The 23,637-nt window shown below is 39.0% G+C and overlaps 1 protein-coding gene across 9 annotated transcripts in view; it reads right to left on the bottom strand.

Moving 5' to 3' along the window:
• opcml (opioid binding protein/cell adhesion molecule-like) overlaps nt 1–23,637 on the bottom strand; it is a 2,143,861-nt gene that overhangs the window by 20,189 nt on the left and 2,100,035 nt on the right. For 3 of the 9 annotated variants that reach the window (XM_073029750.1, XM_073029746.1, XM_073029744.1), the window contains 2 exons: nt 11,133–11,168; nt 727–762 (listed from right to left, as the gene is read on the bottom strand). The exons of 2 other annotated variants lie outside the window; for them this stretch is intronic. In XM_073029750.1, coding sequence (XP_072885851.1) covers nt 727–762; nt 11,133–11,168 — 72 coding nt within the window. The remainder of the gene's footprint in view (nt 1–726; nt 763–11,132; nt 11,169–23,637) is intronic. 4 more of the 9 variants (XM_073029749.1, XM_073029747.1, XM_073029745.1 and 1 more) reach the window with 3 other exon arrangements.

Below are 23,637 nucleotides of genomic sequence, written 5' to 3'. Positions count from 1 at the left end.
CATCACTCAGTCAAAACAGGTTGCTTGGGATATGATGGTGGGTAGGTCGTGCATTAATAATGAACAAGTCATTACTTTTCCAGCAATTCCTCAACCATAAACTCTATAACATGTTCTTACATATCCAATAAGTTTTAAATTAAATTATCCTTTCACATAACATCTGAAAAAAAATCATTTTGACTAACCAAATCATGCCTGGCAAGATCAGTCCTCTGCAAAATCATTACAAAATCTTGATTGATCTTACCAGGAATTTGGCCATAATTCTTTTCTATGAAGAATGTTTAAAACAGTTTCAAAAAGCTCTATACCACAATGATTATTTTTAAGTATTTTAGAGCAAAGTCTGAAATGGTTCAATGCTACTGATGAAAACTTTAAACACATACAGTACATGCACATGTTTACAATGCATTCAAGTACAGCAAACTAAATGACTAAACCAGGTCACTACAACTCTGCTAATTGGACTAGATGAATGGAAACACTACAAAGCAACAGACATTTTAAAGGGATTTCCATATTGGGAATTAATTAATGGAGCAAATTTACTTAGAAGCTTTCAAGAGGCAACAACAGTAGACCAATTTATTTTGTTAATGCGTTAATTTATTTGCTAGAACACCAGCATCTAGTTTAGTATTCTTGGATCTCACAGACTGTTAAGTTGTAGTGCAGTTATAATTTGGTTCATGCATTTTTAACTTCTTTCATTTTACAAACCTTTCCAATTTGCAAGAATTGTGGAAGTTTTCTCTTCTAAAAAAATTGAAGAAAGCAAAAAGCTTATGATAAACAATTAAAATGTAAACTAAGTTGCAACAAGAGTGTGGGGGCAACTTCAATACAAGATTTCAGTATTAGTCATATGACACTGGATGAGATATCCAGATCTATATACATGCATTCAAAAATCGAAGGTCCAGTGCTATGAAAAGTGCTTTTAGAGGTACCCAAGTGAATAATTTAATGTGTTATAGACAAAACCAGAGCAATCAATCCCATTTTCCTTACAGTAATGGCAACCCAAAATGAAACAAGAGCAGACATCTGACCATCAACCCAACAGGATGGTTGACAATGATGAATTTATTGCTGGGTGAATATACCAAGCAATTGCAGGCAACTTAGTTGTCGCCTTTATCTAAGGATCAGAGCACAGAATGTCCAGTCCTACAATGTTTACCTGCCAATACACTGCATGGTCATTATAGGATTCAGTTTAATACACAAGTTAGCAAGGTAATTGATTGTGGGGATAATTGGCTTACAAATTTTGAACACCAGAGGAAGTTCTCTCCACCCTTTTTGAAGTGCCTAGTTAAGACTGTTTCCCATGCATTTTGCAGAAGAGGTGCTGACAAAACTTACAGCAGTGTCTGCAAATCTTATTATTTCACTTAAGAATAGAAGAATATTTTACAAGGTAACAAGTTTAGAAACATCTCTGTTAACCATTCAGCCTGTGGGCTCCCCTTTCTCACGCAAGAGCTATTCTACCAAATGTGCTATCAAAACAAATGGCCGTTTACTATTGCTTGAAAATAAATTTCGGCAGGAAGAGGGTCTGAAAGTCTTGTGCCACACTGTGAGTTCTGACTGCTCAGGACTGATATAATGATGTCTAAAGAACTGGATATTCAATTCAAGAAGCATGTATCACTTCAGGCTGCAGACAGAATGAATAATTGTCAACAGAAAAAGTTGATTGCAAATTGTTCAAAATAGTTAAAAATGTTAATGATTAGTTCACAAAAAGATTATTCATATTGAAGTATACGTTTTTAAACAACAACAAATCATAAAAAAGGATGTTTGCAACAATATCAATGTAAAAGATGAAAAAAGCAAAGCTTGAATTAATGTCGATGGTTTTGCAAGAACTATTACTTAAAATGTCTGATTCTTTATTTATTATATCTTTCCCTCTCTAGACAGCATGTAGTTAAACTCCCAAATAATATGACTGACATCTTCAAACTTTCATCAGCAAAATTCTTTATCTAACTTTGAACAAACTGCACTGCAGGTGCTATTCATCTCCTTCTGGGTTTGCACCAACTTCATTTTCTTTAATGGAAAAACCACAGATGAATGATTAAATGAAATACTTACCTAAACAACATGAATTTCTTCATAAATAAAATTGAATTGAATGTTTGCCATACATAAAAACACAACTTTTTCTTGCATCGTGCACCCATTCCGTCCTAAATCAATGTAACCTCCATTTTTCCATGGACTCCTGCAGTGTGAACCGCTATTATGGTTAAAATATTAGACTGGTTATGTTGGATACCTGCTGCTAACTGGATGTAATGACAGTAGACTCCTGGAGTTCCAGTACAAGTCTTTACCAAGCCCAGAATGATTGATAGCTGTTAGATTTTACGGGTTCCTTTGCTCAAAATGATTTAGGTATGTTACTATTTTTTAAGGTCTGCCTTTTAGTTTTCAGAATTGCATTAGTGCCATGTGGTATTAAGGGTAATGCTTCCTTTCATCATTAGAACCTATGGTCTAAGCTTATTCCAAGGCTTTCATTTGAATGAACAGTGTGATGGACTACATGAATTTGAGCCAGGTTCAATTAACTTTGTGGTGTCACCAGAACACAAAACCACTGAAAATTTAACTCAGAGATACTGTATTAAGGAATTAAGAAAAAAGTTTACACTTTTTAGTGAAAGAGTATAATATTAGAGGTGATCGCAAATCAACATTCATGCTGGGATGTGATTTTAAAAAACTGTATTGAAAGACACATTTCCTCCTCATGAACAAGCACACAGAATCCTAACCTACTGCAAGTAATGTAAGGATTCGTATTAGGTTTTAGGAACTTGTCAATGAAAGGTAAAACACAAAATTTCCTTTTAAGTCTTCAAATTTAGAATCATACTGCAACACAAAGTTTTAAATTGCATTAAATAGCATTGTTAAAACCACATTAAACATTAGATTTTGATCAAAGAGTTGTTTCTTTAGGTAGCTGACTTTAATTCAGTAGGCTAAGTTTCACCTAATCAACTAATTGTGTGATATTTTTGATATGTTGTAGAGCTGCTTCATATATTGTCCCCACTTTCCTGATGATAGGGAAATACCGTGAGTAGGGGAGAAGACAACTGGCTTGGAAGAATGAAAAATGGAAAATGATATCTCAAGTGCCACAGAGTCCTACATCACAGAAACAGGCTTTTTGGCCCTTAATGTCTATGCTGACCGTTAGTATTAAACTATACTAATCCAGTTAACTAATACTTTGGTCCATATCCTTTTATACCTTGGCAAATTAAGTTCTTGTCTGGATATATTTTAACTGCTGGGAGACTACCTACTTGCCCCACCTTCTGACACAAATTGCAACCACCCCACAAGTGAACCATCCTCAGACCCCTTCAAAGCCACTTACTCATTACCACTTATTCTTGCCAATGTCTCAGTCATGGGAAACATCTACATTATTACTGTTCTTGATAATTTTGCATTCCATTGTTTGGTCCTCTCCTATTCCAACAAAAACACTCGGCCTATCAAATTGCTCCTCACAATGAAATATTCCATCCCAAGCAGCAACTTGGAGAATCTCCTCTGCACCTACTCTAGTATATTCACATCTTTCCTATAGTGTAGCAACCAGAGCTGCACACAATACTCCGGCTGTGGTCAAACTAAAGTTTCTTAAAGTTGTACCACAACTCCCATACTCTTATATTTTATGCCCTGGCCAATGAAGGCCAACATCCTGGATGCATCCTTTACCTGTGCTGTCACCTTTAGCAATCCATGGACTTGTACACCAAGGTCCCTCTGTTCCTCAATACTTCTTAAGGACCATGCCATTTAACAGGACATGTCCTACTCTTATTACTCAAAATACATCACCTTGCATTTATCAGGATTGAAATCCATCTGCCGTTGTTCTACTCATCTTGTCAGCTGAACTTTATAATTCTGTAACCTAAGTCTATCCTCCTTACTACCAATAGCACCAATAGTTTTTGTGAAATCTGCAAATTTACTCACATTCCTCCTGTATTCATATTCAAATTACTAATGTACAGGTATATGGGATGGAGTAAGGGTCTGCAGCTGACTAATGCTAGAAACTCATCCTTGGATTTATGATCTGAAATCATGGCTTATGTTGGGACATATCAACCTCCTTTTAAATTCACTGACATTAAAGTCAATATATCCGAATTACACGGGTGGAGTTAAATCTCTATCTTTGCTTTATACAGGTTTTGGCCAAGAGACAGGAGACAGATCTGTCACCCAAATAAATGAAGAAAATGGCAACAACCAACTTTATTCAGCTGAATTTCAACTGGACAAATAGAACTACTGGAGTGAACTACTGGGCACTTGGAGAAGAACAAAGACTCGGGGTTTGGAAATGTACTGTTCTCAGATCATGATCAGACTGATTCCAAATGATGTTAATTCAGTTCCTGAATATTTTCTTGACTATTTTTCTTTAGATACTCAAAGATGCAAATAAATAATAAACAGGAGAAAAAGTAGAGTACATTTTTTTCTGTACATTTTATGATAATTTGCAGGATCTATGCCTCAGTGAGTTTTCCAGATATTCCCCAGGAACAAGGGCGATATTGCTTGAAAAATATTCTGCAGTCCTTAATTGGGAATGAAAACCCAACGGGCAACTTTGGAATCAGACAAAATAAACACATAATGCATGGGTAATCCCCTGATAATATACTTTCTATTAGCCAACTGAAATGGTTGCTTTTTCTTGCTCCTGAAATGCATAATTCCATTGATATGGGAACATGACACACTCAAGTACTGAAAATGATATTTAGCTATAATTTTTCTTAATTTTAGCTTAGGGCAGAATAAAGAGAAACAACCTTTTTGATAATGACTTAGCAAGAATCTAAATGGAAAATGTGTATAGAGCTCAGAACAGATTAGTAAAGGGCAGAATGAGCACAGGATCACTTTCTTTCCAAATCAAATGATTTGGAACCAGAATGATTATTTCAACGGTTGGTTCTGTCATAGTACAATATATTAAAAAACAGGGAATGCAAAGAAAGTACCAATCTGAAAGGAAATGGACTAAAACAGCTACAAAATATATATTTCTTAAATGCTGTGGCTCATATTTTCTAAACATTATTGAAGTATTTTCTGAAATTACTGTTAAATGAGCTTCTGAAGCATATTAGAAGTGTACTCCAACTAACTGAAGAGCTGTGTTATCTGTAATTCTTGACATCATACACCTGGACTATTCTTTATTGTAAATATCCAATAGAACAATCAACGATTGCCCAAGGTCAAGTTAGGAAATATTTAATCAGTGCTATATGCGTCATTATATGTAGGTTCTTTCTTACTTGTTTCATTATGAAATTATTTGTATTTCCATAAATGTGTTTATAACAAACATTAGGCTGGACTGGGTCAACACTGTTTGATTTTGTTTTTCTTTTTCTAGTCAGTGTTTTCTCTACACATGATGTATCTGAGCAGCTTGCTGAATGGGCATTGAATATTAGTGTAACTATGGTCATGAAAATGGATTATAATGTACAGACTCTACCTAACAATTATTCAACCATGTCAGCTCTAAATGGAACTTGAAGAATCAACCTGATTACAGGTTGTCAAGCATTTCTCTCGAAGTGTCAGCCATTTCTTTTCATCTCTCAGCAGTACGAAATTTGTTATTTTTAAGAGGAGCGAGAAGAAAAGCAGGGTTAAGCACACAACATTAAATTCACTGGATAGAACATTCAGGAGCCAATTCATGTCAGCACACTGCCATGGAAACTGATCATAAAGAGACAGTGCTCCTTTCATTGCGATACTTCCACTTTAATACGATGTCAGTCGGCTAGATATAATTTCAGAAAAAATATACTTATAATTCACATAAAATGCAGTTATTTTAATTTTTAGCTAAATAATGGCAACCTAAATTATGTAATTTTAACACAATGGATAAGTTAATGATAGCTATTTGCATTTTCATATTTAGAAATGCTACATCTCTGAAATCTAATGTATTAAATACAGAATTTGATACCCTGTGGATTTATGAAAAGGCAGACCTGTCTCTTTTTTTGGTAAACTAAAAGAAGAACTTCAGTACCTTTCATCAAGGAAAGTAATCCTATTGTCAAAAGATTTGCAAGGTTAAAAGCTTGTGTTCATAGATCAGGTAATAACTTACTCTTTTATCCACCTAATTAACCATTGATATAAGCTAAAGGTATACTCCAACTAAGAGCAAAATGGCATACAATTATTCTTTAACAGATCAAAGGTTTTGTACTTGCAATTTATCCTTTTTAGGGTCCAGGGAATGGGATGGAGAAACAAAAGGATAAAAATGGTTATATGATTACTCACATGATGAAAATGAAAGAAGATAAAAAGCAGAATGCGCCCAGGCCCCGTGAGGTTGACACGACAGACAGAAATGGAACAAAATAACAGGTTAGTTGAACAGCAAAAAAGACAACACCTGAGGTACCACTTTCTGCACTGACAGGGTATCACTACTGCAAATTCTAAGCAAATACTTTTGGCACTATAAATATCTCTAATATAGCTGAAGTAGCTTGATTATTTCAAGTCATTTTATTTTGATCTGAAGCCAATTGATTCTTTTATCAAGCAAAGTTTCCCTGAACAATAGGAAGAACTGGTATAAATCTGTACCAGTATACAATGCAATTAGAATCTGAGTTTCAGACATAAGCTGATGGCAAATATGTCTCTCAGTGAGGAAAAATATTGGGTGCAAGTAAAATCATAACGTTATAATCTATTTCTCTGCAACTAGATCAATATTGTCTTTGTCAAAGATTTTAAAATGCTCCAGTCAGATTATGGTGCATCATAAAAACGCAGAGAAAATGAGCTGAAATAGTGGAACTGTGTGTAATCTATTAATGTATGAAAACCTAATACACTCATTAATTACTTTGTCTCTTGCCTACTATTGTCTCTGCTAACATAGCAGATAATTGTAGTTGGTATGAACAGAAACTATTTTCTTGTCGTATTGTAGCATTTTCTCTCTTCTGAAGTATTACCATCTTGAAATACATCCTTTATTGACAATATTAAATGCACTATCTAATTATTACTTTGTGTCACACTCTGTCTCTGAAATTCACTCCATCAACTTCAGGAGAATTAACTTGGAGAAAGAATGTCCAGTGTGTTGGCATGACGATATCGTGCACTTAATATTACCAATGAGAATGAATTTTGATGCCACATCAGTCCAACCAGCTGCCTCTGTTTCCACAAAGGAAAAATGTTGATTTGGATGTATTTTTCATAACTTAATTGTATGAAAAATTGAAAACTTCTTCAAAGAAAGCTAACCTTTCACTTCTGAATCTAATGGAACATCTGCATAAAAATTGGAAAAAAAAAATCACCTCCATTGCAGCATCAACAATCTCTTTTGGCAGAAAAGATAATGAAAATGTTTAAAATCTTTATGGTAGTGTTCTGTATGATTCCTGAAGAATGTTAGTTCTTAATAAAATAAAACTTATTATTCTTAATATGTTTTCCAGTTTCCCTATTGCACAGGAACAAGATGACAATGCATATTTTTGAAGCTTGTCATTTAATATGGGATTTTTTTCTCCACATTTTTCATTTTGTTTTCTCTGTAAAGCAATAAATATGAATCCTAAATGAAAAAAGTCTGGTCATGACATGCAGTATAATTGAAATGTAATCACCAAAGGTCAAGCAGTGTACTTACAAGTCATCTTAATTTATGTGGTTAGATATTAAACTAATTGTTCATCTGATAAAATTATTTTTAAAAAATAACTTATTTCATGTTATTCCAAAGAGTTTTGGTTAGAATATGGAACAATCTTTGAAAGCATGAAGTACTGAAATGTAGTTGACATGGAGAATGAAACCTTATTGATTTTCTTTTCAACAACTAAAAATGACAACAAAAACCTAATCCCTTTCCTTCAGAGCCAAAATTCTCAAGATGAACAAGGCATTCAATGAATGGAAATTTACTCTTATATAGGCAATGCAGTTCCAACAACATAATTGTGCAGTGCAGTGCGCCATCTTTTTATATTATCCAATATAGTATGTTGAATTCATTTCATCTCATTTACAACATGATTAAAATATTGTTAATAGCTTCACTGGGCTGGGGGAGTCAAAATTAAATAAAATGATTAGGATTCCTGCTCCTGAAAAATATGTAATGATGCCTCCCACACTCATGCCTGTACCACTCCCTGTTGTGTGTGGGACTTTAGAGACTTGGGTGAAGTGCAGCAGAACCATTGGTGCCGAGGAGATAACAAACTTACTGATAACTTGTTTATTTCAAAAGGTTGTTTCAGTACTGGAATAGTTACATGAAAAGACTAATTATCTAATAATTGAAGTTGCTCTCACAGAATGACGTCATTGTGCTGGAGAGAATGTAAATGAGATTTACTAGGGTGTTTCCGGGATTGGAGTATTTCTGACATAAAAAAAGACTGGATAGGCTGAGTTTGTCTTCACTGGGTTGGACGAGGCTCAGGGGGTGACCTGTTGGAGATACATAAAATTAGGAGGGGTAAAGGTAAGTTAGATCACAGGAATTATTTCCTGAATGTGGGTGTATTTAATACAAAGGACATAGGCTTAACATGAGAGCAGCGAGGTGTAAGGGAGATCTGAGGGGAAACTTTTTCACCTGGAGGGTGGATGGAGTCAGGAATGAACAGTCTAAGGCATGTATAACTATAAGAATAAAACTATTCATGCTAGACACACGATAAATCTACACATGATACATGCTCTGCCTACTCATGCAAACTGAATTAATTAAACACTTGCAGCAGTGTTACGGGTGTCGCTGAGTTGGACTGTCCAATCCCAAATGGATGCTTTCTAAATTGCATGCAGGTGTGATAGTAAGGGAAGCAAAAGCATTTGAAGTTTATATAAAGGAAAAAGTAGCTGAGTTATTTTTTCTGCATGTGTCCTGCTTTGGACTATGAATAGTTTTGTTCTAGAGCTTTTTCCCAATTCAATTGAGTTGAGTAGAATGAATGATAAAGTTGATTGCACATGGTTCATGGAGGGAATTGATCAAGGAGTATAACTTCCTTTCAATAGGTTATCCTTAAACTGTAAAATGGTCCTGTCTAGGACTGGGGTGGAAGCTTGTTCTTGGCCACGTGCACAAAACAAGTGATACAGCAGCAGGTTTGCAAATGACTTTGTTCAAAACATAATTCCAATAACATCAATGGGATTGAGTTTCGGAAAGGAAATGTACGTGTGATGCACACCCACTAAGAAGAAATTTCTTCTGTAAGATCTTTTAAACTTAACTAATTCCCTCAGAAGCTTGGACTAATATGTTCATTTTAAGAAATGTGGCAAGAGCTATGCTTGCTCTGATTGGAATCCTAGAATGTTTGTTGCTATGACAACAAAATGGAAATCCACAAGAGAAAGTGGATCCATGCACACAATTATACAATTAAAGCAGCTGTTCTCATAGATAATCACAACAGTGATCACATCTGGGTGAAATTAGACTCAATGGGAAATTAGTGCACAACTCACGTTAACATGGCTGAAGTTTCCCTAGCAATAGTCACAGATCTACTGAAGTCAAGAATTTCTAAGTGCTCATGGTTTGCACAGTTGGAAGAACTTGGAGCTTTTGGAAGCAAACTGCAACTGCTAATGTTTCCTCACAAAATAACCAGGAGCTCATTATGCAGGAACGGACAACAGGGCACCATCTAAACCCTGTCACTGACACTCTTTGCACAGAGCAGTATTCAAGATAGTGGAATCTGCCTCAGAGTAATGCTTGAGCAGTGATCACTATCCAGTCACCAACCTGCAACTCACAGTGAGCTGGGGTCACTCCTGACAGAGGAGTTCTGAGGACCACAACATGGGGGAAGCAAAGGGTATGTCAAGATTCAGAGGAATCTACTGTTCCCCACCTCTATCCTCCCTCTGCATTTTCCCAGGATGGTCATTTCAGCTGCAGTGGAAGCCATGGAAAGTGTTCTTTAATCGCTTTGTTACTTCCTAGCGGGCAATGATGTGTCAGTTGGCAACCTTGTTTGCAGCAAAGTGTTTTTGCCCAGTTGTACAGGAGATCCAGGTGTGCTTTGGTACTTCAGGCAGCACAAGACAGTCAATTCCAATTTCTCAGCAACTGTGCAACTCAGGCCAGCCTAGCATAAATCTCTGGCTCAATTTCTTTTCCCTCCCCATTTCACATGAAGGAATAAATTAAGTCCCAATCAATTTCAATAAGTAACGTTTCTAAAATTGTTTTTTTAAAATAGAGGTTTCGTTCAAGCAATCAGATTAAAGTTTTAAAACAGCCAGTGGAGAAACAATCCACAATGAAGGCCTCCATGCTTGCTTAAAGTAGTCTAACTGGGATCACTAGCGATCACTGATTGGGGTTCAATTCTCGTCACTGTCCATAAGGGGTTTTACATTCGCCCCATTACTGCATGCGTTTCCTCTGCATGCTCCATTTACCTCCCACATTCCAAAGACATAAGGTTAGGGTTAGTGAGTTGCTGGCATGCTATATTAGCACCAGGAGTGTGGCAACATCTGCGGGCTGCCCACAGCACATCCTTGGACTATGTTGGCCATTGACGCAGAATGACGCATCTTACTGTATGTTTCAATGAATGTGTGACAAATAAAGCTAATCTTTGTTTAATCTTTCCTATCAACCATAGAGTTTTCATTCCTGGTACAATATGAAAATCATACTGTTTAAATGAGGACATGAATTCAATACATTGCATACACTCTCAGTTGCAGAACAGTTAAATCTGGAACCTATTTGCAGCTATAACACATGGATATGACTTTTATGTGTTAAGTATCATTATTCCACTCCTCTTGTTGCAAGTAGTAAGGAAAATATTCTTAAGGAAAAATCTCAGTCAAATTATGAGTTGTTGTTGATTCTTTGCTTCTAAACAGCATTAACTTTGCTTGCCAATTAAGTAAAACCTCTGACAGTGCTGAAAGAGGACCCCTTCCCTCATGCAATAGAGAAAAGCTGAGAAGATGCAGCCACAGAAATGATAGTGCTCTATACTGACCTTGAATCTGGGTCGAGCTCGTAGGCTCACTTACTTCTACAACCGGAGAAAATGGTAGGGGGGATTGGAAGAGGGGGAGGAGGAGGTAGGGAGAGAATTGAAGGAAGGAAGGAAAAGAAATCCAAAAAATACAGTTTACATATCCTTACAGTAATGGAATTTAGCAGCAAAGTGAAGCTAGTGACAACACACATGCAATAAAATGAACCTGAAACATAATGAAGATTGTTCATAATGATACATCATGGAATTGAACTGAGAAAAAAGTCATTATTCTAATATGCAGCAAATAGTTAACACCTTTAAACACCAATTATTACTATGTCATTCACACCATTTCACTGACAGGCACTTCTCCCTTGGATGAATACATCTGAATGAGCTCCTGTCCATTCATCTTCATGATTACTATCTTAATACTGGATAGGACAATAAAATATTGAACAGAAAAGACCTGAAGTTTAACCAGTAGTGCCTTCTTTGCTTTCCTCGCAGGGTGCCATTGGCACATACTGCTTGTGAGTGGAGGCAGCATTATTTGTTGACTTCGGCCACAGTATGGAGCCACACAAGGTTAGTTCTGGTGGAAGTGTTTGCAGTACCATCGGTTTACACTACACATTGCCATGGATGGTACTTTTGCCAGGTGAAAGTCCACCAGCCTACACAAATAGTTTTCTGCATATTCTATCTGAAAGAGAACAAGGTATCTGCAAAGAATTCCAACAGTCCCTTTATCAGTCCTCACCCAAAAAGCTGCAAGACTTAGAGAATTCTTCTGTGCATCAGAAAAAGATAACTGAACAAAGACAATGTTATTAAAAGCACTGTGGAATCTGCCAGAGTTCTGCTTACTGGTTAATTTTTAATTTCCTGGTAAAGAAAAAATGTTAAAACCTTTCTTAGCTTTAATCTCATCAGTACTTAAAGCATTAGCAGTCAGCAAACAAACAGCCTTATTCCCCATTCATTTTTTTCTTGTGTACCCCTGCTGCTTCTGCGCTAGTAATGTGCAGAATGTGAAGATTATTTGCAAGATCTCAAGGCTTAATCTCACATCAGGATGAAGTTTATAATCTGTTAAATATACCTAAAGGATATTTACTTGTTTATTATGCTAATCTCAGTCAGCCTAACTTTTGTTTTTTTTGTCTTAAATTGTGTTGTTAGAATTTATATTTAATTTACGTTTTTCTTGCAAATGCTGCTTATCTGATGCACTGTACCTGTGATGCTCCTTTAGGTAACTTCCTCATTACACCAGTGCATACATGTATTTGTGCTTGTGAGAATAAACTCGACTTTGACTTTGGTTTTGAAGTTGATTTTCACTAAATTCTTCCATTATCATATTCTATTTGTCTTTGTTTCAGAGACATGATGTTCCAGCTTTGAAGGGTGGGAAATAAATCTATGGTTTAATTTTTGTGCATGAGTCCATCTGTGTCCTGCATCTTAACAATGCACTATGCCATAAGTCTGGACGTTGTAGCCTGATAGGCTGAAGCCTAGAAGCCTGAAGAACTGTCTAGGAGTTGGAGGACGGTCTGTGCGTGTGAGTGGGAGAGAGTAAACGGGCTTGTTCTATTATTTGTTGTATTTGTGTCATTCTGCCAGGCATTGTGGGTACGCGATGTTGGCGCCGGAATGTGGCCTCAGTACATCCATACTTGCGTTGGTTGTTAAAGCAAATGACGCATTTTATTGTATGCTTTGACATACATATAATAATTAAATCTGGGTCTGAATAAGGCCAGCTGATTAAATTTGTTTCCATTTTTAATCGGTCATTATTTAAGAGCAAAGAAATGAATGCAAAAGAAACAGGCATCTTTAAGAAGAAAATGAAGTGGTGCAAGCACTGCGAACACTTGCTCACAATGAATAGGCACAGAGGTGTTTGTTTTAAAAGGGCTTTGCTGTCAGCATGAGATGTTCAAAAATCTTAAGGGAGATTTTCATAAGCATGACAAAGAGTTTCTCAAGTACCTGTACTGCCTAGCCTTAACAGTGAGACTTGTATGTTTAAAAAGATGGTGAATTTGTCATTGGCAAAATGGTATAGGCTTGGTTTCCACCTGAAGAAAAATGGCACTCATTCTGGGAAGGGAGGACATATCTGGTAGCTTAAAAATTGGGCTGTGACTGTACGTGTCTCCTGCAATAGGTGTATTTTTAAAAAAACAGCTGCAGACCATAGGTTGGGTTGTTTTCAATTTGCCTTTTCCTGGAATGAGGAGGAAACTGTGGAGTGGGAGGTAAAGGGGGTGGAGGGTTGGTGAAGTGGTAGCTAGTAACAGTACAAGAATTTAACGTGGGGCAAGAATAACATGTCACATCTTCCAGTAGAGACAGCATTATCCCAGGCCACACTTCCACCCTGCTGCCACCTTGATAATACACCTCTTGTTCCTCAAAGACTACGACTTACTAAGTATTGGCTTTGAGTTTATATGCTATAATGGGCAAATATGCAATTGAAGTGTCAGCAACTAACCTGTATTATCAAAATAAGGACAAACCCAATTTGAGTCTATTCAATTGAGGCAAAAGCAAAAAGAAATGCAGAAACTTAAGATGTGAGTTTAAAAAAAAACAGAAAGTGTGGGAATGTAGTCAGCAGCTCAGGCAGCATCTATGGAGAAGGATGAACAGTCAATCTTACAGATCCAGGACTCCGTTTCTCTTTTGACAACTGCTTCCTGATATGGGAAGTGTTTGTGGCATTTTCTGCTTCCTTTAGCTGAGCTGCTGCAGCCATGCTATGCTGGGCTGATTATTTGAATCTCCAGCTCCAGATGTTTTACATATCCTCACTGCCATGCACAGCAAAATTTCAATTACAAAGTTATGTTTCCTTCAAACCAAGGTCAACAGAAGATGATGAGGTAGATTTTTTTTTGATTGAGAGCAGCAATCTTTATGAAAAAGCCTTGGTGATTGTATTTTTCTTTTTAAGAATGAGAATGCTAGATGATCCCTGTATCATTTCATCACATTGCCCTTGGATCTAAATAACATATGTTGCAATGCAATTTGTGTATGGAAACAAATGAAAGGTTTGCAATCATTTTTTCATGAAGACATTACCCTTCAAAATTTCTGTGTCAGATGTACAATGAAATGCAATTCAGCATTACATTTACTGTACGTTGTAATCATTAATTCATGGTTTTGACTTGCATTGGTCTCTAAGAATCCCTTGACAAATTCTTTCAGGATGCTGGAAATAACAATTTTGATTAGGATTATTCCTCAGGGTGCCTCAGTAGTTCAAGCTTTCGGCAGTTAGCACTCCCACATAGAGAGTAGCTCACACGTATAACAGGCTAGTTTGACATTCAGACTCACTTACCTCAGCTGTGGAATCTAGGACATTGGATAAAAAGACAGTTAAAAGCAAAGTGTAAACTTGGGAGTGGGAATGAGAATAACTGAAGTTCTGGAGATCATTAAGAATCACTTTCTTTTTATTCATAATTAAAAAAATTACAAGTCTAAACCATGCAAAATATTTTCATTCTTATATTTGTAAACAATGCATCTAATGTTACATTACGTTGCGTAAAACCAAAAGCATAATTGCCACTCACGTTGCCCACCACCCCCCAGAGAGGTACGCTGATACAATAATTGAGGAACTTCCTCACCCACCTCGGTCACTCCCCCTCCAGTAGAGGAAGAACCCAATACTATTGTCCTTCCACTAGGAGTCCTTGTGGTTGGTATACCAAGCTTCGGTGTGTCCCTCAGCACGTACTCCTACAGCCTGGAGTGTGCCAGTCGGCAGAGTTCCTCTACGGACATCTCAAAGTGCTAGTAGTCCAACAAGTTTTGAGCAGACCAAAGGGCATAATTCACCAAAATGATGATCTTCCAGCAGCATTTGATATCTGTCTCTGTGTGTGACCTTAAGGTCAGCTCTTAGATTAGAGAGTCCTCTGTCACATGACTTCTCAGGATGAACCGTGTCACTAGCCCTTGCATCCTTCTCCGCACCCTCTTCGCAAACCCACAGTCCACAAGGATTTAAGTGACTGTCTTGATTCCCCTACAGTCATCGTGGGGGCAGTGTGCCGTGGGAGTGATGTTCTGAGCATGCTGAAAGGATCCGACCCAGATGGCCCCCCCTCAATGCCAGCCAAGCAAGAACTTAGTGCCTGCTGTTGAGATTTGGTGATGAGGCATTCTGCCAGATGGTCTCGACAGTCTGCACAGGGAGCCACTCCACTGAGTCCATCGAGTCCTTCTCTTACAGTGTCTGCAGAGCGAAACCGGTGACCAATCGTTGATGGACTGGCAGTCAAATTTGTTGGTCTGTTACAACAATTCCAATGAAGGACAGGTAGTGTGGCAAAGTTCAGATGAATGGACGTTGCCAACTCTTGTGACAGATGGAACCTCAGCACGTAGTGGTATGTGATGTCCATGTATTTAAGTTCCACACGCAGCCTGCTGCAGCTACCCGTGAATGTGGTCATCAAGAAGAGGTCAACACTGCGTATGTTTTCGCCCTTGTTGACCAGGGACTTGTGCATCACCAGACAGAGAAACAGCAGTGTTCCAGCTCCTAGCTGGTGTGCTGCAAGGAGACACTATGGCACCCTACATCTTTATAATCGTCCTTGATTACGCTCTATGTCAAGCTACCAAAGATCATGACAAGCTTGGTTTTACCATAAAACCAGTATGAACCAAAAGGGTCAGACCAGTTACGCTCACAGATCTTGATTTTGCAGATGACATAGTCCTGCTCTCTGACCAGATGGAGGAAGCACATCAGCTACTGACAAAAGTGGAAACTGAGTGCAATAAAATTAGACTTCACCTAAACGCTAAAAAGACAGAGTACATGACGTTCAACAGCGACAAAGGTACTCTCAAGACCGTAAAGAATGATACCATTAAGAAAGTCTTAGACTTCAAGTACTTCGGGTCAAGAATGATGAGTTCGGAAAGGACATTAAGATACAGAAGGCGCTGGCATGAGGAAATCTGGAGGTCGAACCTGACCAGAGAGCTCAAGAAGAGGATCTTCATAGCTGTCATAGAGACCATTCTCACACACGGATGTGAAATGTGGACACTCACCAAGACCATGAGAAAGTCACTAGATGGTTGCTATACACGAATGCTCCGGATGGCTCTTGACATGAGTTGGCAACTGCACATGATGAATGTCGAGCTCTATGACAACCTACCAATGCTCACTACTAAAATTGAGGTGAGAAGACTGCAACTAGCGGGACACTGTCTACACCACCCTGAGCTACCTGCCAGTCTAGTCATCACATGGGAGCCCAAGCATGGGAGGATGAACCCTGGGTGCCCTCCCAAGACTATGGTCAACACTTTCCTAGAAGATAGCGGCTAATGTAGATGAACTGAACACATTGATGAGGGAGAGGGAGGAGTGGAGGGTCCGTCATCGTGCCCGACACCGGCCCCCTAGGCATGAGTGGACATAGTAGTAGTGTGCATCATGACCCACCTGACTCAATCTGTCTTGGATCCCCAGATGAACCAGAAGACAGCCTGAGTGATTGCCAAGCTAGAGGAGCAGGAGGCAGGCTGTATCTATGCCAGGTACACCAATTCAAAGAGGACTTCACATCCGATGACCAAGTCCTGCATTATTGGGAGGGAGCATCCTCCCAACAGTCACATTTTCTGTTTTACCCTTCCAATTGGCTTCAACCAATTCTTGTTTAAGACCTTGGTCCCTTCGAACCAGATCCCCAGCAATTTTAGGTCATAAGACCTGAACGGAACAGTTGTCAAAGAGCATGACCTTGTGCTTTGTGTGGTTAAATTTGGCCCCTGACAGCAACTCAAACTGCTCGCAGATGCTGATCAATCTGCAAACTGACTTCATGTCTGAACTGAAGACTGTTCCATCATCTGTGTACAGGAAGGTTTTCACTTGGCTTCCTCCACTGCTTGGCAGTGTCACCTATCATGGATGGCTTCAGCAAAGAGCTGTTCAGAGCACACAGATGAGACAGGGAACAGTGTGCAACCTGCCCGACTTCAGACTCAATGGGACTGCACTATGGATGTCTGTGTAGAGATTCCTTCCCCTAAGCCTGTTTTGGAGGCAATGTTGAAGGCCTTTTCCTGGTCCTCGCTCACCAGGCAGCCATCCACCCCTCCTGTCCTGCATGTAGCCAATGATGTCCCTGAGCAGCATGAGGCTCTCAAAGATCTTCCAGCCTGGTACAGCACAGGTTTAATTTGAGTGAATCACCTGTCCCAGAGCAGACTTGACCTTGTTGGCGATGGCCTTGGACAGAATCTTATAGTCCACATTCAACACCGAGATGGGTCTCCAATTCCTGATGTTATCCCTGTCCCTTTCTGCTCATAGATGAGGATAATACTGCCTTTCCTCATAGAGACTGACATGCTGCCAACCAAAAGCACAACATCAAGTACTGCAAATCTACTCCATCAGCAAGTTGCTCAATAGCCATGGAGTTGGACCTGTTTGCTGTCAATATGCAACCAGCTACAGCCATCCAAGGAGGAAAGCATCAGAGGCGGTGTGTGGTCCAACAAATGGTGCAAATAATTGTCTTGGACGTGCTTCTTGTGATTGCAAGAACTTGTTGGACAGCCGCAAAATGTAGAGTATTGCAAGTCTGGTTCACTGCTTTATTGGTGAGACTGACGGTGGGGAAGCTGCCGTTGTTTCGCAGAGCAGGCCCTTATGCCACAACATCACCTGTTGCAGCGGCCCAGGTGAAGAGACGCCGAAGGCAGTGTGGGAGAGAGCAGAGGTGCCACTGGAGTCAGTGCAGGGCTGGAGGCTGGCGCCTCCCGTCAGTGCTGCCCTCCAGTGTTCACTTAGCGGAAGACAAGCTGGATTGCATTTATTGATGATGACTTCTTGTTCTTGCAGAAACATGGCTCCAGCACAACATCACATGCTCCTTCCAATCTACAGGCCATGTCACTCATGGGCTATATTATTTTCCGATTATGTCTTTATGCTATCATAATTATATGTACTACATATGCCGTGTGCGACTATTGGTATTGTGTCTCCAGAGGAATGCTGCTTTGTTCGTCTGTATTCACATGTATGGTTGAATAAAACTTAAACTTGAACTCAGATTCATGGAACTGTGGGGGGTGCAGGGTGTCATCCTCTGTACAACTCTGATCTCCCAGAGCTGATATATATTAGATGCTGTGCTGTTCCAAGATTCCTGGAACTGGGGGAGGCGGATCGACTCTGTACTGCCTCCTCCCCCCCGTCACCTAGGGCTAGAGGGTGGCCGGCAGAAATTATTCCTCATCAATATTTGCCTGTTGGCTGCCTTCTACTTTTTCCTCTCTAGTTTAGCAATTCTTCTGCCTAACTCACCAGCATCCCACATATGCTTCATCCTCTGACGAGGAGAGGTTGCTAGTGTCTGTCTACTGCCCTGCTCATTTCAGTTACTCTCAGTAGCCCATTGTCTCTTAGATGGTGTTTTCTGGGACTTCATCCTTTTCACCCACCATGATTCTCCTTTGAAATGACTAAGATTGAATATTGATTCTTGGGCAGCCATTCCTGCTCTTGTGACAACCAAGTCGCTATTGAAACATACCATAACATCATAGTTCCATGGACTGACTCACTGTACAACATCATCTCCTTTGTTCCTGATATGTGTCACATTCAAATAGACACATTTCAACCCATCCAACTGACTGCAATTATGCCCTTCCCACTGCCTATCCTTCCTTATTGTCTCACTAACTGCTGAATCTATTTTTACACTAACTGTCCCATTCTCTGACCTATCTCTCTGGTTCCTATCCTCCATCAAACTAGTTTTAACACCTCCAACAGCTCTAGTAAACTTAATTGCAAGAATGTTGGTCGCCCTTGAGTTCAGGTGCAACCCATTCTTTTGTTCAGGTCATACATTTCCCAGAAGAGATCCCAATGATCCACAAATCTGAAACCCTGTCCCTACACCAATTCTTCAGGCATACATTCATCTGCCAAATCATCCTCACGGGCACATGGCACAGACAGCAATCTAGAGATAACTATCTTTGAGGACCTGCTTTTCAACTTTCTATTAAGATCCCCATATTCTCTCCTCAGGACCTCATCCCTTTTCCTACATATATCATTGGTACCAATATGTACCAAAACTTCTGGCTGTTTATCCTCCCTCTTAGGAATGCTGTGGACCCAACCTGAAACATCCCTAACTCCTGCTCCCGGGAGGCAACATCCCATCCAGGAGTCTCTTTCATGTCTACAGAATCCCCTGTCTGTTCCCCTAACTATTGAATACCCTGACAAATCTGCTCCCGTTCCCTACTGAGTCACAGAGCCAGACTCAGTACCAGAGACCCAATCACTGCCACTTTCCTCTGGGAAGTTGCTTTCCCCCACTCAACAGTATACAACGTGTTATACTTGTTATTAAGTGGAATGGTCACAGGGATACCCCCTTTCCCTCTCCTGAAGTTACCCAGCTACCTGCCTCCTGTAACTTAGGGGCAAGGGTGTAGCTCCTATCTATCAACCACTCTTTCTCCCAAATGAGCCGAAGGTCATCAAGCTCTGACTCCAATTCTGTAATATGGTCTATCCAGGACCAGGTTCACTTTTTGCAGACGTAACAATCAAGGAGACATCTCCCATATCTTCCACATCTTGCATGAGGAGCACCCATTGATCTGGTATCCATTCTCACTAATCTAACTTGGCAGTAATAGACAAGGAAAGAAAAACTTGACATAAACCTCAGCCTAGCTTCTACCTCTTCTTGCCTAAGCCTCTGTTCACCACTCTATCCCTGTCCCATTCCAACAATGGCCACTCTGCTTTAAACTAATTTTTTTTTTTGGCCTTTGCCAAGTACCCATTAACTCAAACAATCTCAATCTCCACACAAAGTTCCAACAGGCCCTGTTCGCTTTTTAAATCTGGCATTTAAATTCCTCAAGCGACTGCCTCCGCAATCTCAGAGTCTGCAGAATGCTCCAACAGGCTCCGCTCACTTTTTAAATCTGGCTGGCGCTAGTTGCAACTGGAAAACAAGCTGAGACCTGGAAGAGGGCAGACCGTTCATCCTCGCAGTAAGGTGCCAAGGGAAGATGGGAACCTAAAACAATGACAAAACTTCTAAATTAAAATGAATGGTTCTCATTCGGACTCATTAAGCATCCTTTCATAAGCTAAACAATGCAAACATTATAAAGAGGCACTAATTGGTTGAGTGAATGGGAAAAATAAATTTTATGATTGGCAAATGTGAGGCTATCAGAACTGCTTTCCTAGACTTAACAAAGATGGATCCAAGTGGTTCCAAAATGCTGTAAAGTTAAAAATTAATGGGAACTTGAGGAGAACATGGATCATGACTGCCTACAAACAATAACCAAACAGGTTGAAGGACTGCTACACATTATATCAGGAGTCTTGAAACAGAAACGTGAGAAGTTATACTTGGGCAACGTCATGCCTGGTGAGATCATACCTGGAAAACTGAGAGTGTGACACTTTTGGAAGGACCTATTGGCCTTGACAGAATTTCAATCAAGAAGTTGCAGTCAAAAAATATCTGGATTTCAGGGGCTAACTTACTGTGAAGACAAGCGTGTTTGCTGGCCTTAAACCCAGAGTTGGTGATGTTCCATTTAACAGCTCAGTGGGATTAAAATGGTGGGCTATTTTTGCCTGAATAATTCCTGACATTCTAAGCAGAGGATTGAGGAGGCTGTGATACATTACGAGAAGCAGAAGCAGAATCTGTTTACCAGGATGCTTAAAAGCTGACTGTAAAACTTTAAGAGGATGACAAGGCTCTGTGTCCTCATACTTAATGGGGTGTTTGGTCAGGGTATCAGATCTATGTCTTCAACTGAGCCCTATTCCCAATTGCAGAGAAGGAGAAGAGAGTTAATTCTAACATATACAGTTGATTTTGATTTAAATGAACAGATGTAAGGAAGAAATTACAGTTAAACTCAAAACAATACTTTAGGGGAGAAAAAGAACAGCTATCATTAAAGGTGATCTGTTTTGTTAACTTGGGCATGTGTAAAATGGGATTAGTGTAGGTTTAATGTAATGGATGTTTGACTGTTGGCATGGACTCAGTGCTCTAAAGACCCTGTTTCTGTGCTGCGTGCCTCTGTGAGTCTAATTTACCATGTGTAAGTTGGAACAAGTGATCTTGGAAGAAAACAGATGTTAGATGGAAAGTTCTGTCCTCCTGGGGTGAAGAGCAATTAAAAACAACAACTTCCAAGCAGCTACTAGAAGTGTCAGTGAAACACTTACTGTGCACAGCATCTTGCTATGACCTTAACAACAGAGCTAGTTCTAAAGAGTGATAGACAGTTACAGTCTGACAATAACAGTGATTTAAGGACTTGTGACTATGTTGAATATCTCCAAGCCAGGAAACCTTGCCTGCATGTGTTGGAAATATGTCAATCTGATTATACTAAGCAATTCTGTGTACATATTCAGGAAAAAAAATTGTATTTTAATTGATCAACAATATCACTGTTGACAGCTAACAAAATTAATTCTCAGAACTGAGCTTTGTTTCCTCGATCACCACAGGCACTGGAGTAAGATTCTGTTCCTAATGCAGATGAAGTCCATAGTATACCTCATCAATTTTCCCACCTGCTCAGAACATGAGGCATATTTCACCATTCTCACTGCTACCTACAGTGTTAAGGATTAAACGTAAATCAGACGCATCATGAACGTTTGTATTTCAATCCTCATTTACTGGGATTTGACTTTCTGCCATCACATGCTATATTTTTTTTGCATGGGAGTGCACACAGAAGCAATTTGAAATCTAAATAATCAAAGCCTCTGGTTGATCTTTAAATTTCCTGTGCAGAATTCAATGCAGCAGAGGGTCCATTTATATTTCACTGTTTAAGCCAACAGCACCAAGCTGTGCCCTCATCTTAGCAGTACTCTCCACTCAGAATTCTTAACATTGAAACATAATGATTTGTGGGATTAATTTGGATCATCTATAATTTTATACTTAAATTATTTCTTAAAATGTTGGCTCCATGCCAGCGGCATGCATTTGCAGCGGGGTGAATTTCACGTACTGAGAAACCAGACTGAAACGCAGAACAAAAAGCTCCACTGCTGTATGACCCCCTGATCAATTACTCCAGAAAAATATCGGTTATTCTGTGATCTGAAAGCCCACTCTGCTAATTAGCACAGTGCAAATTAATTCCTGTGTGTGATAGCATTAAATCACTGATTTACTTTCCAACAAAACTCCCAATCCTTGCAACATCAAATTCCATCCAATGGATTCTTCCTACTAATCTAATTTCCATGATTCAAAAGATTTTTATGTCAAACCAAGTAAATGATTGTAGCATTTTATATCTGTCAATGATAGAGTCAAAATTAGACATCCACTTGGTATTCCATCTTTTGATAATCAGAATATCAAAACTGAACACCATGTGTATTATTCAAGTTCTTCTTGGCTGTATCTCATACCTTGCCTTTGGATATTCAAACTCTCCTTGGCATTACCCTATCACTGAGCTTCTCTTTGCTCTCACCACCCCTCTTACTCCATAAGTTAAAACTTGTTTGAATTCTAACTTTTCTCAAGTCTGATAGAAGTTCATTCTGAACTAACTCTCTCCCTCCGTAGATGTTGCCTGACCCACTGAGTAATTCACTGATTTTCTATATTTTTTGTTATCTTTGAACATTAATGGGAAAAAACTATTAAAATCTTTTATATATAAAAGCATTGCCCTATTAAAAACAATTAGGGCAATGTAAAACTTCAAGTTTCATATCTATGCAAATATTTAAAGAAAACTATCATGAAAATATAAAGAGCTGATAATGTAGCAGAGCAGTGGATCGCAATGAAAGGCAGGAGATGTCAGCAGATGCTGAAGTCTGGAGCAACAGTTTGCTTGAGGAACTCAAAGGGTTGAGCAGCAAAGATAAGAGGAAAGGAACTATCACTGTGTTAGACCAAAACTCTGATCCCAATCTTTGATCTTGAGGCAGTGTTCCATACCAAAACAGTGCCTAGAAATATTGTAATTTGTTCAGAATGATTAAAATTGACCTGAAATTAAGGACATAATAAGGGTAAAATAATTACTGACTGTAAGTGGCTTTAATCTCAAGATTACTTCTCTATTTTTGATTGTCCATTTATATTTGGCCATAATTCCCAAACCAAAAAAATTACCCTACATAAAACCATTGATACACGGACATCCAGCCATGATTGTCTAATCCAGTCTGGGTCCTACTACCCTTTGTTGACACTTGGGAATAGGATCCAGATCAGTTCACTTACATGGGATTTGCTTTCAACAAAGCAGGACGAAATACTAGCAATGTAACATTTTAATGTAAAATATTCTCTATTGCCCCACTTTCTTTATTATTTTCAATCTTTATTTCATTAAGTTGTTATCTTTGTGGGGTATTGGTCTAATTCTACTGCCATCTCTACCCTAAGGC

This window comes from Hemitrygon akajei, chromosome 26 (assembly GCF_048418815.1).
Source record: "Hemitrygon akajei chromosome 26, sHemAka1.3, whole genome shotgun sequence".
NCBI classification, from domain to species: Eukaryota; Metazoa; Chordata; class Chondrichthyes; order Myliobatiformes; family Dasyatidae; genus Hemitrygon; species Hemitrygon akajei.
The sequence above is the reverse complement of the archived record's forward strand: the minus strand, read 5'-3'. Positions and strand labels throughout refer to the sequence as shown.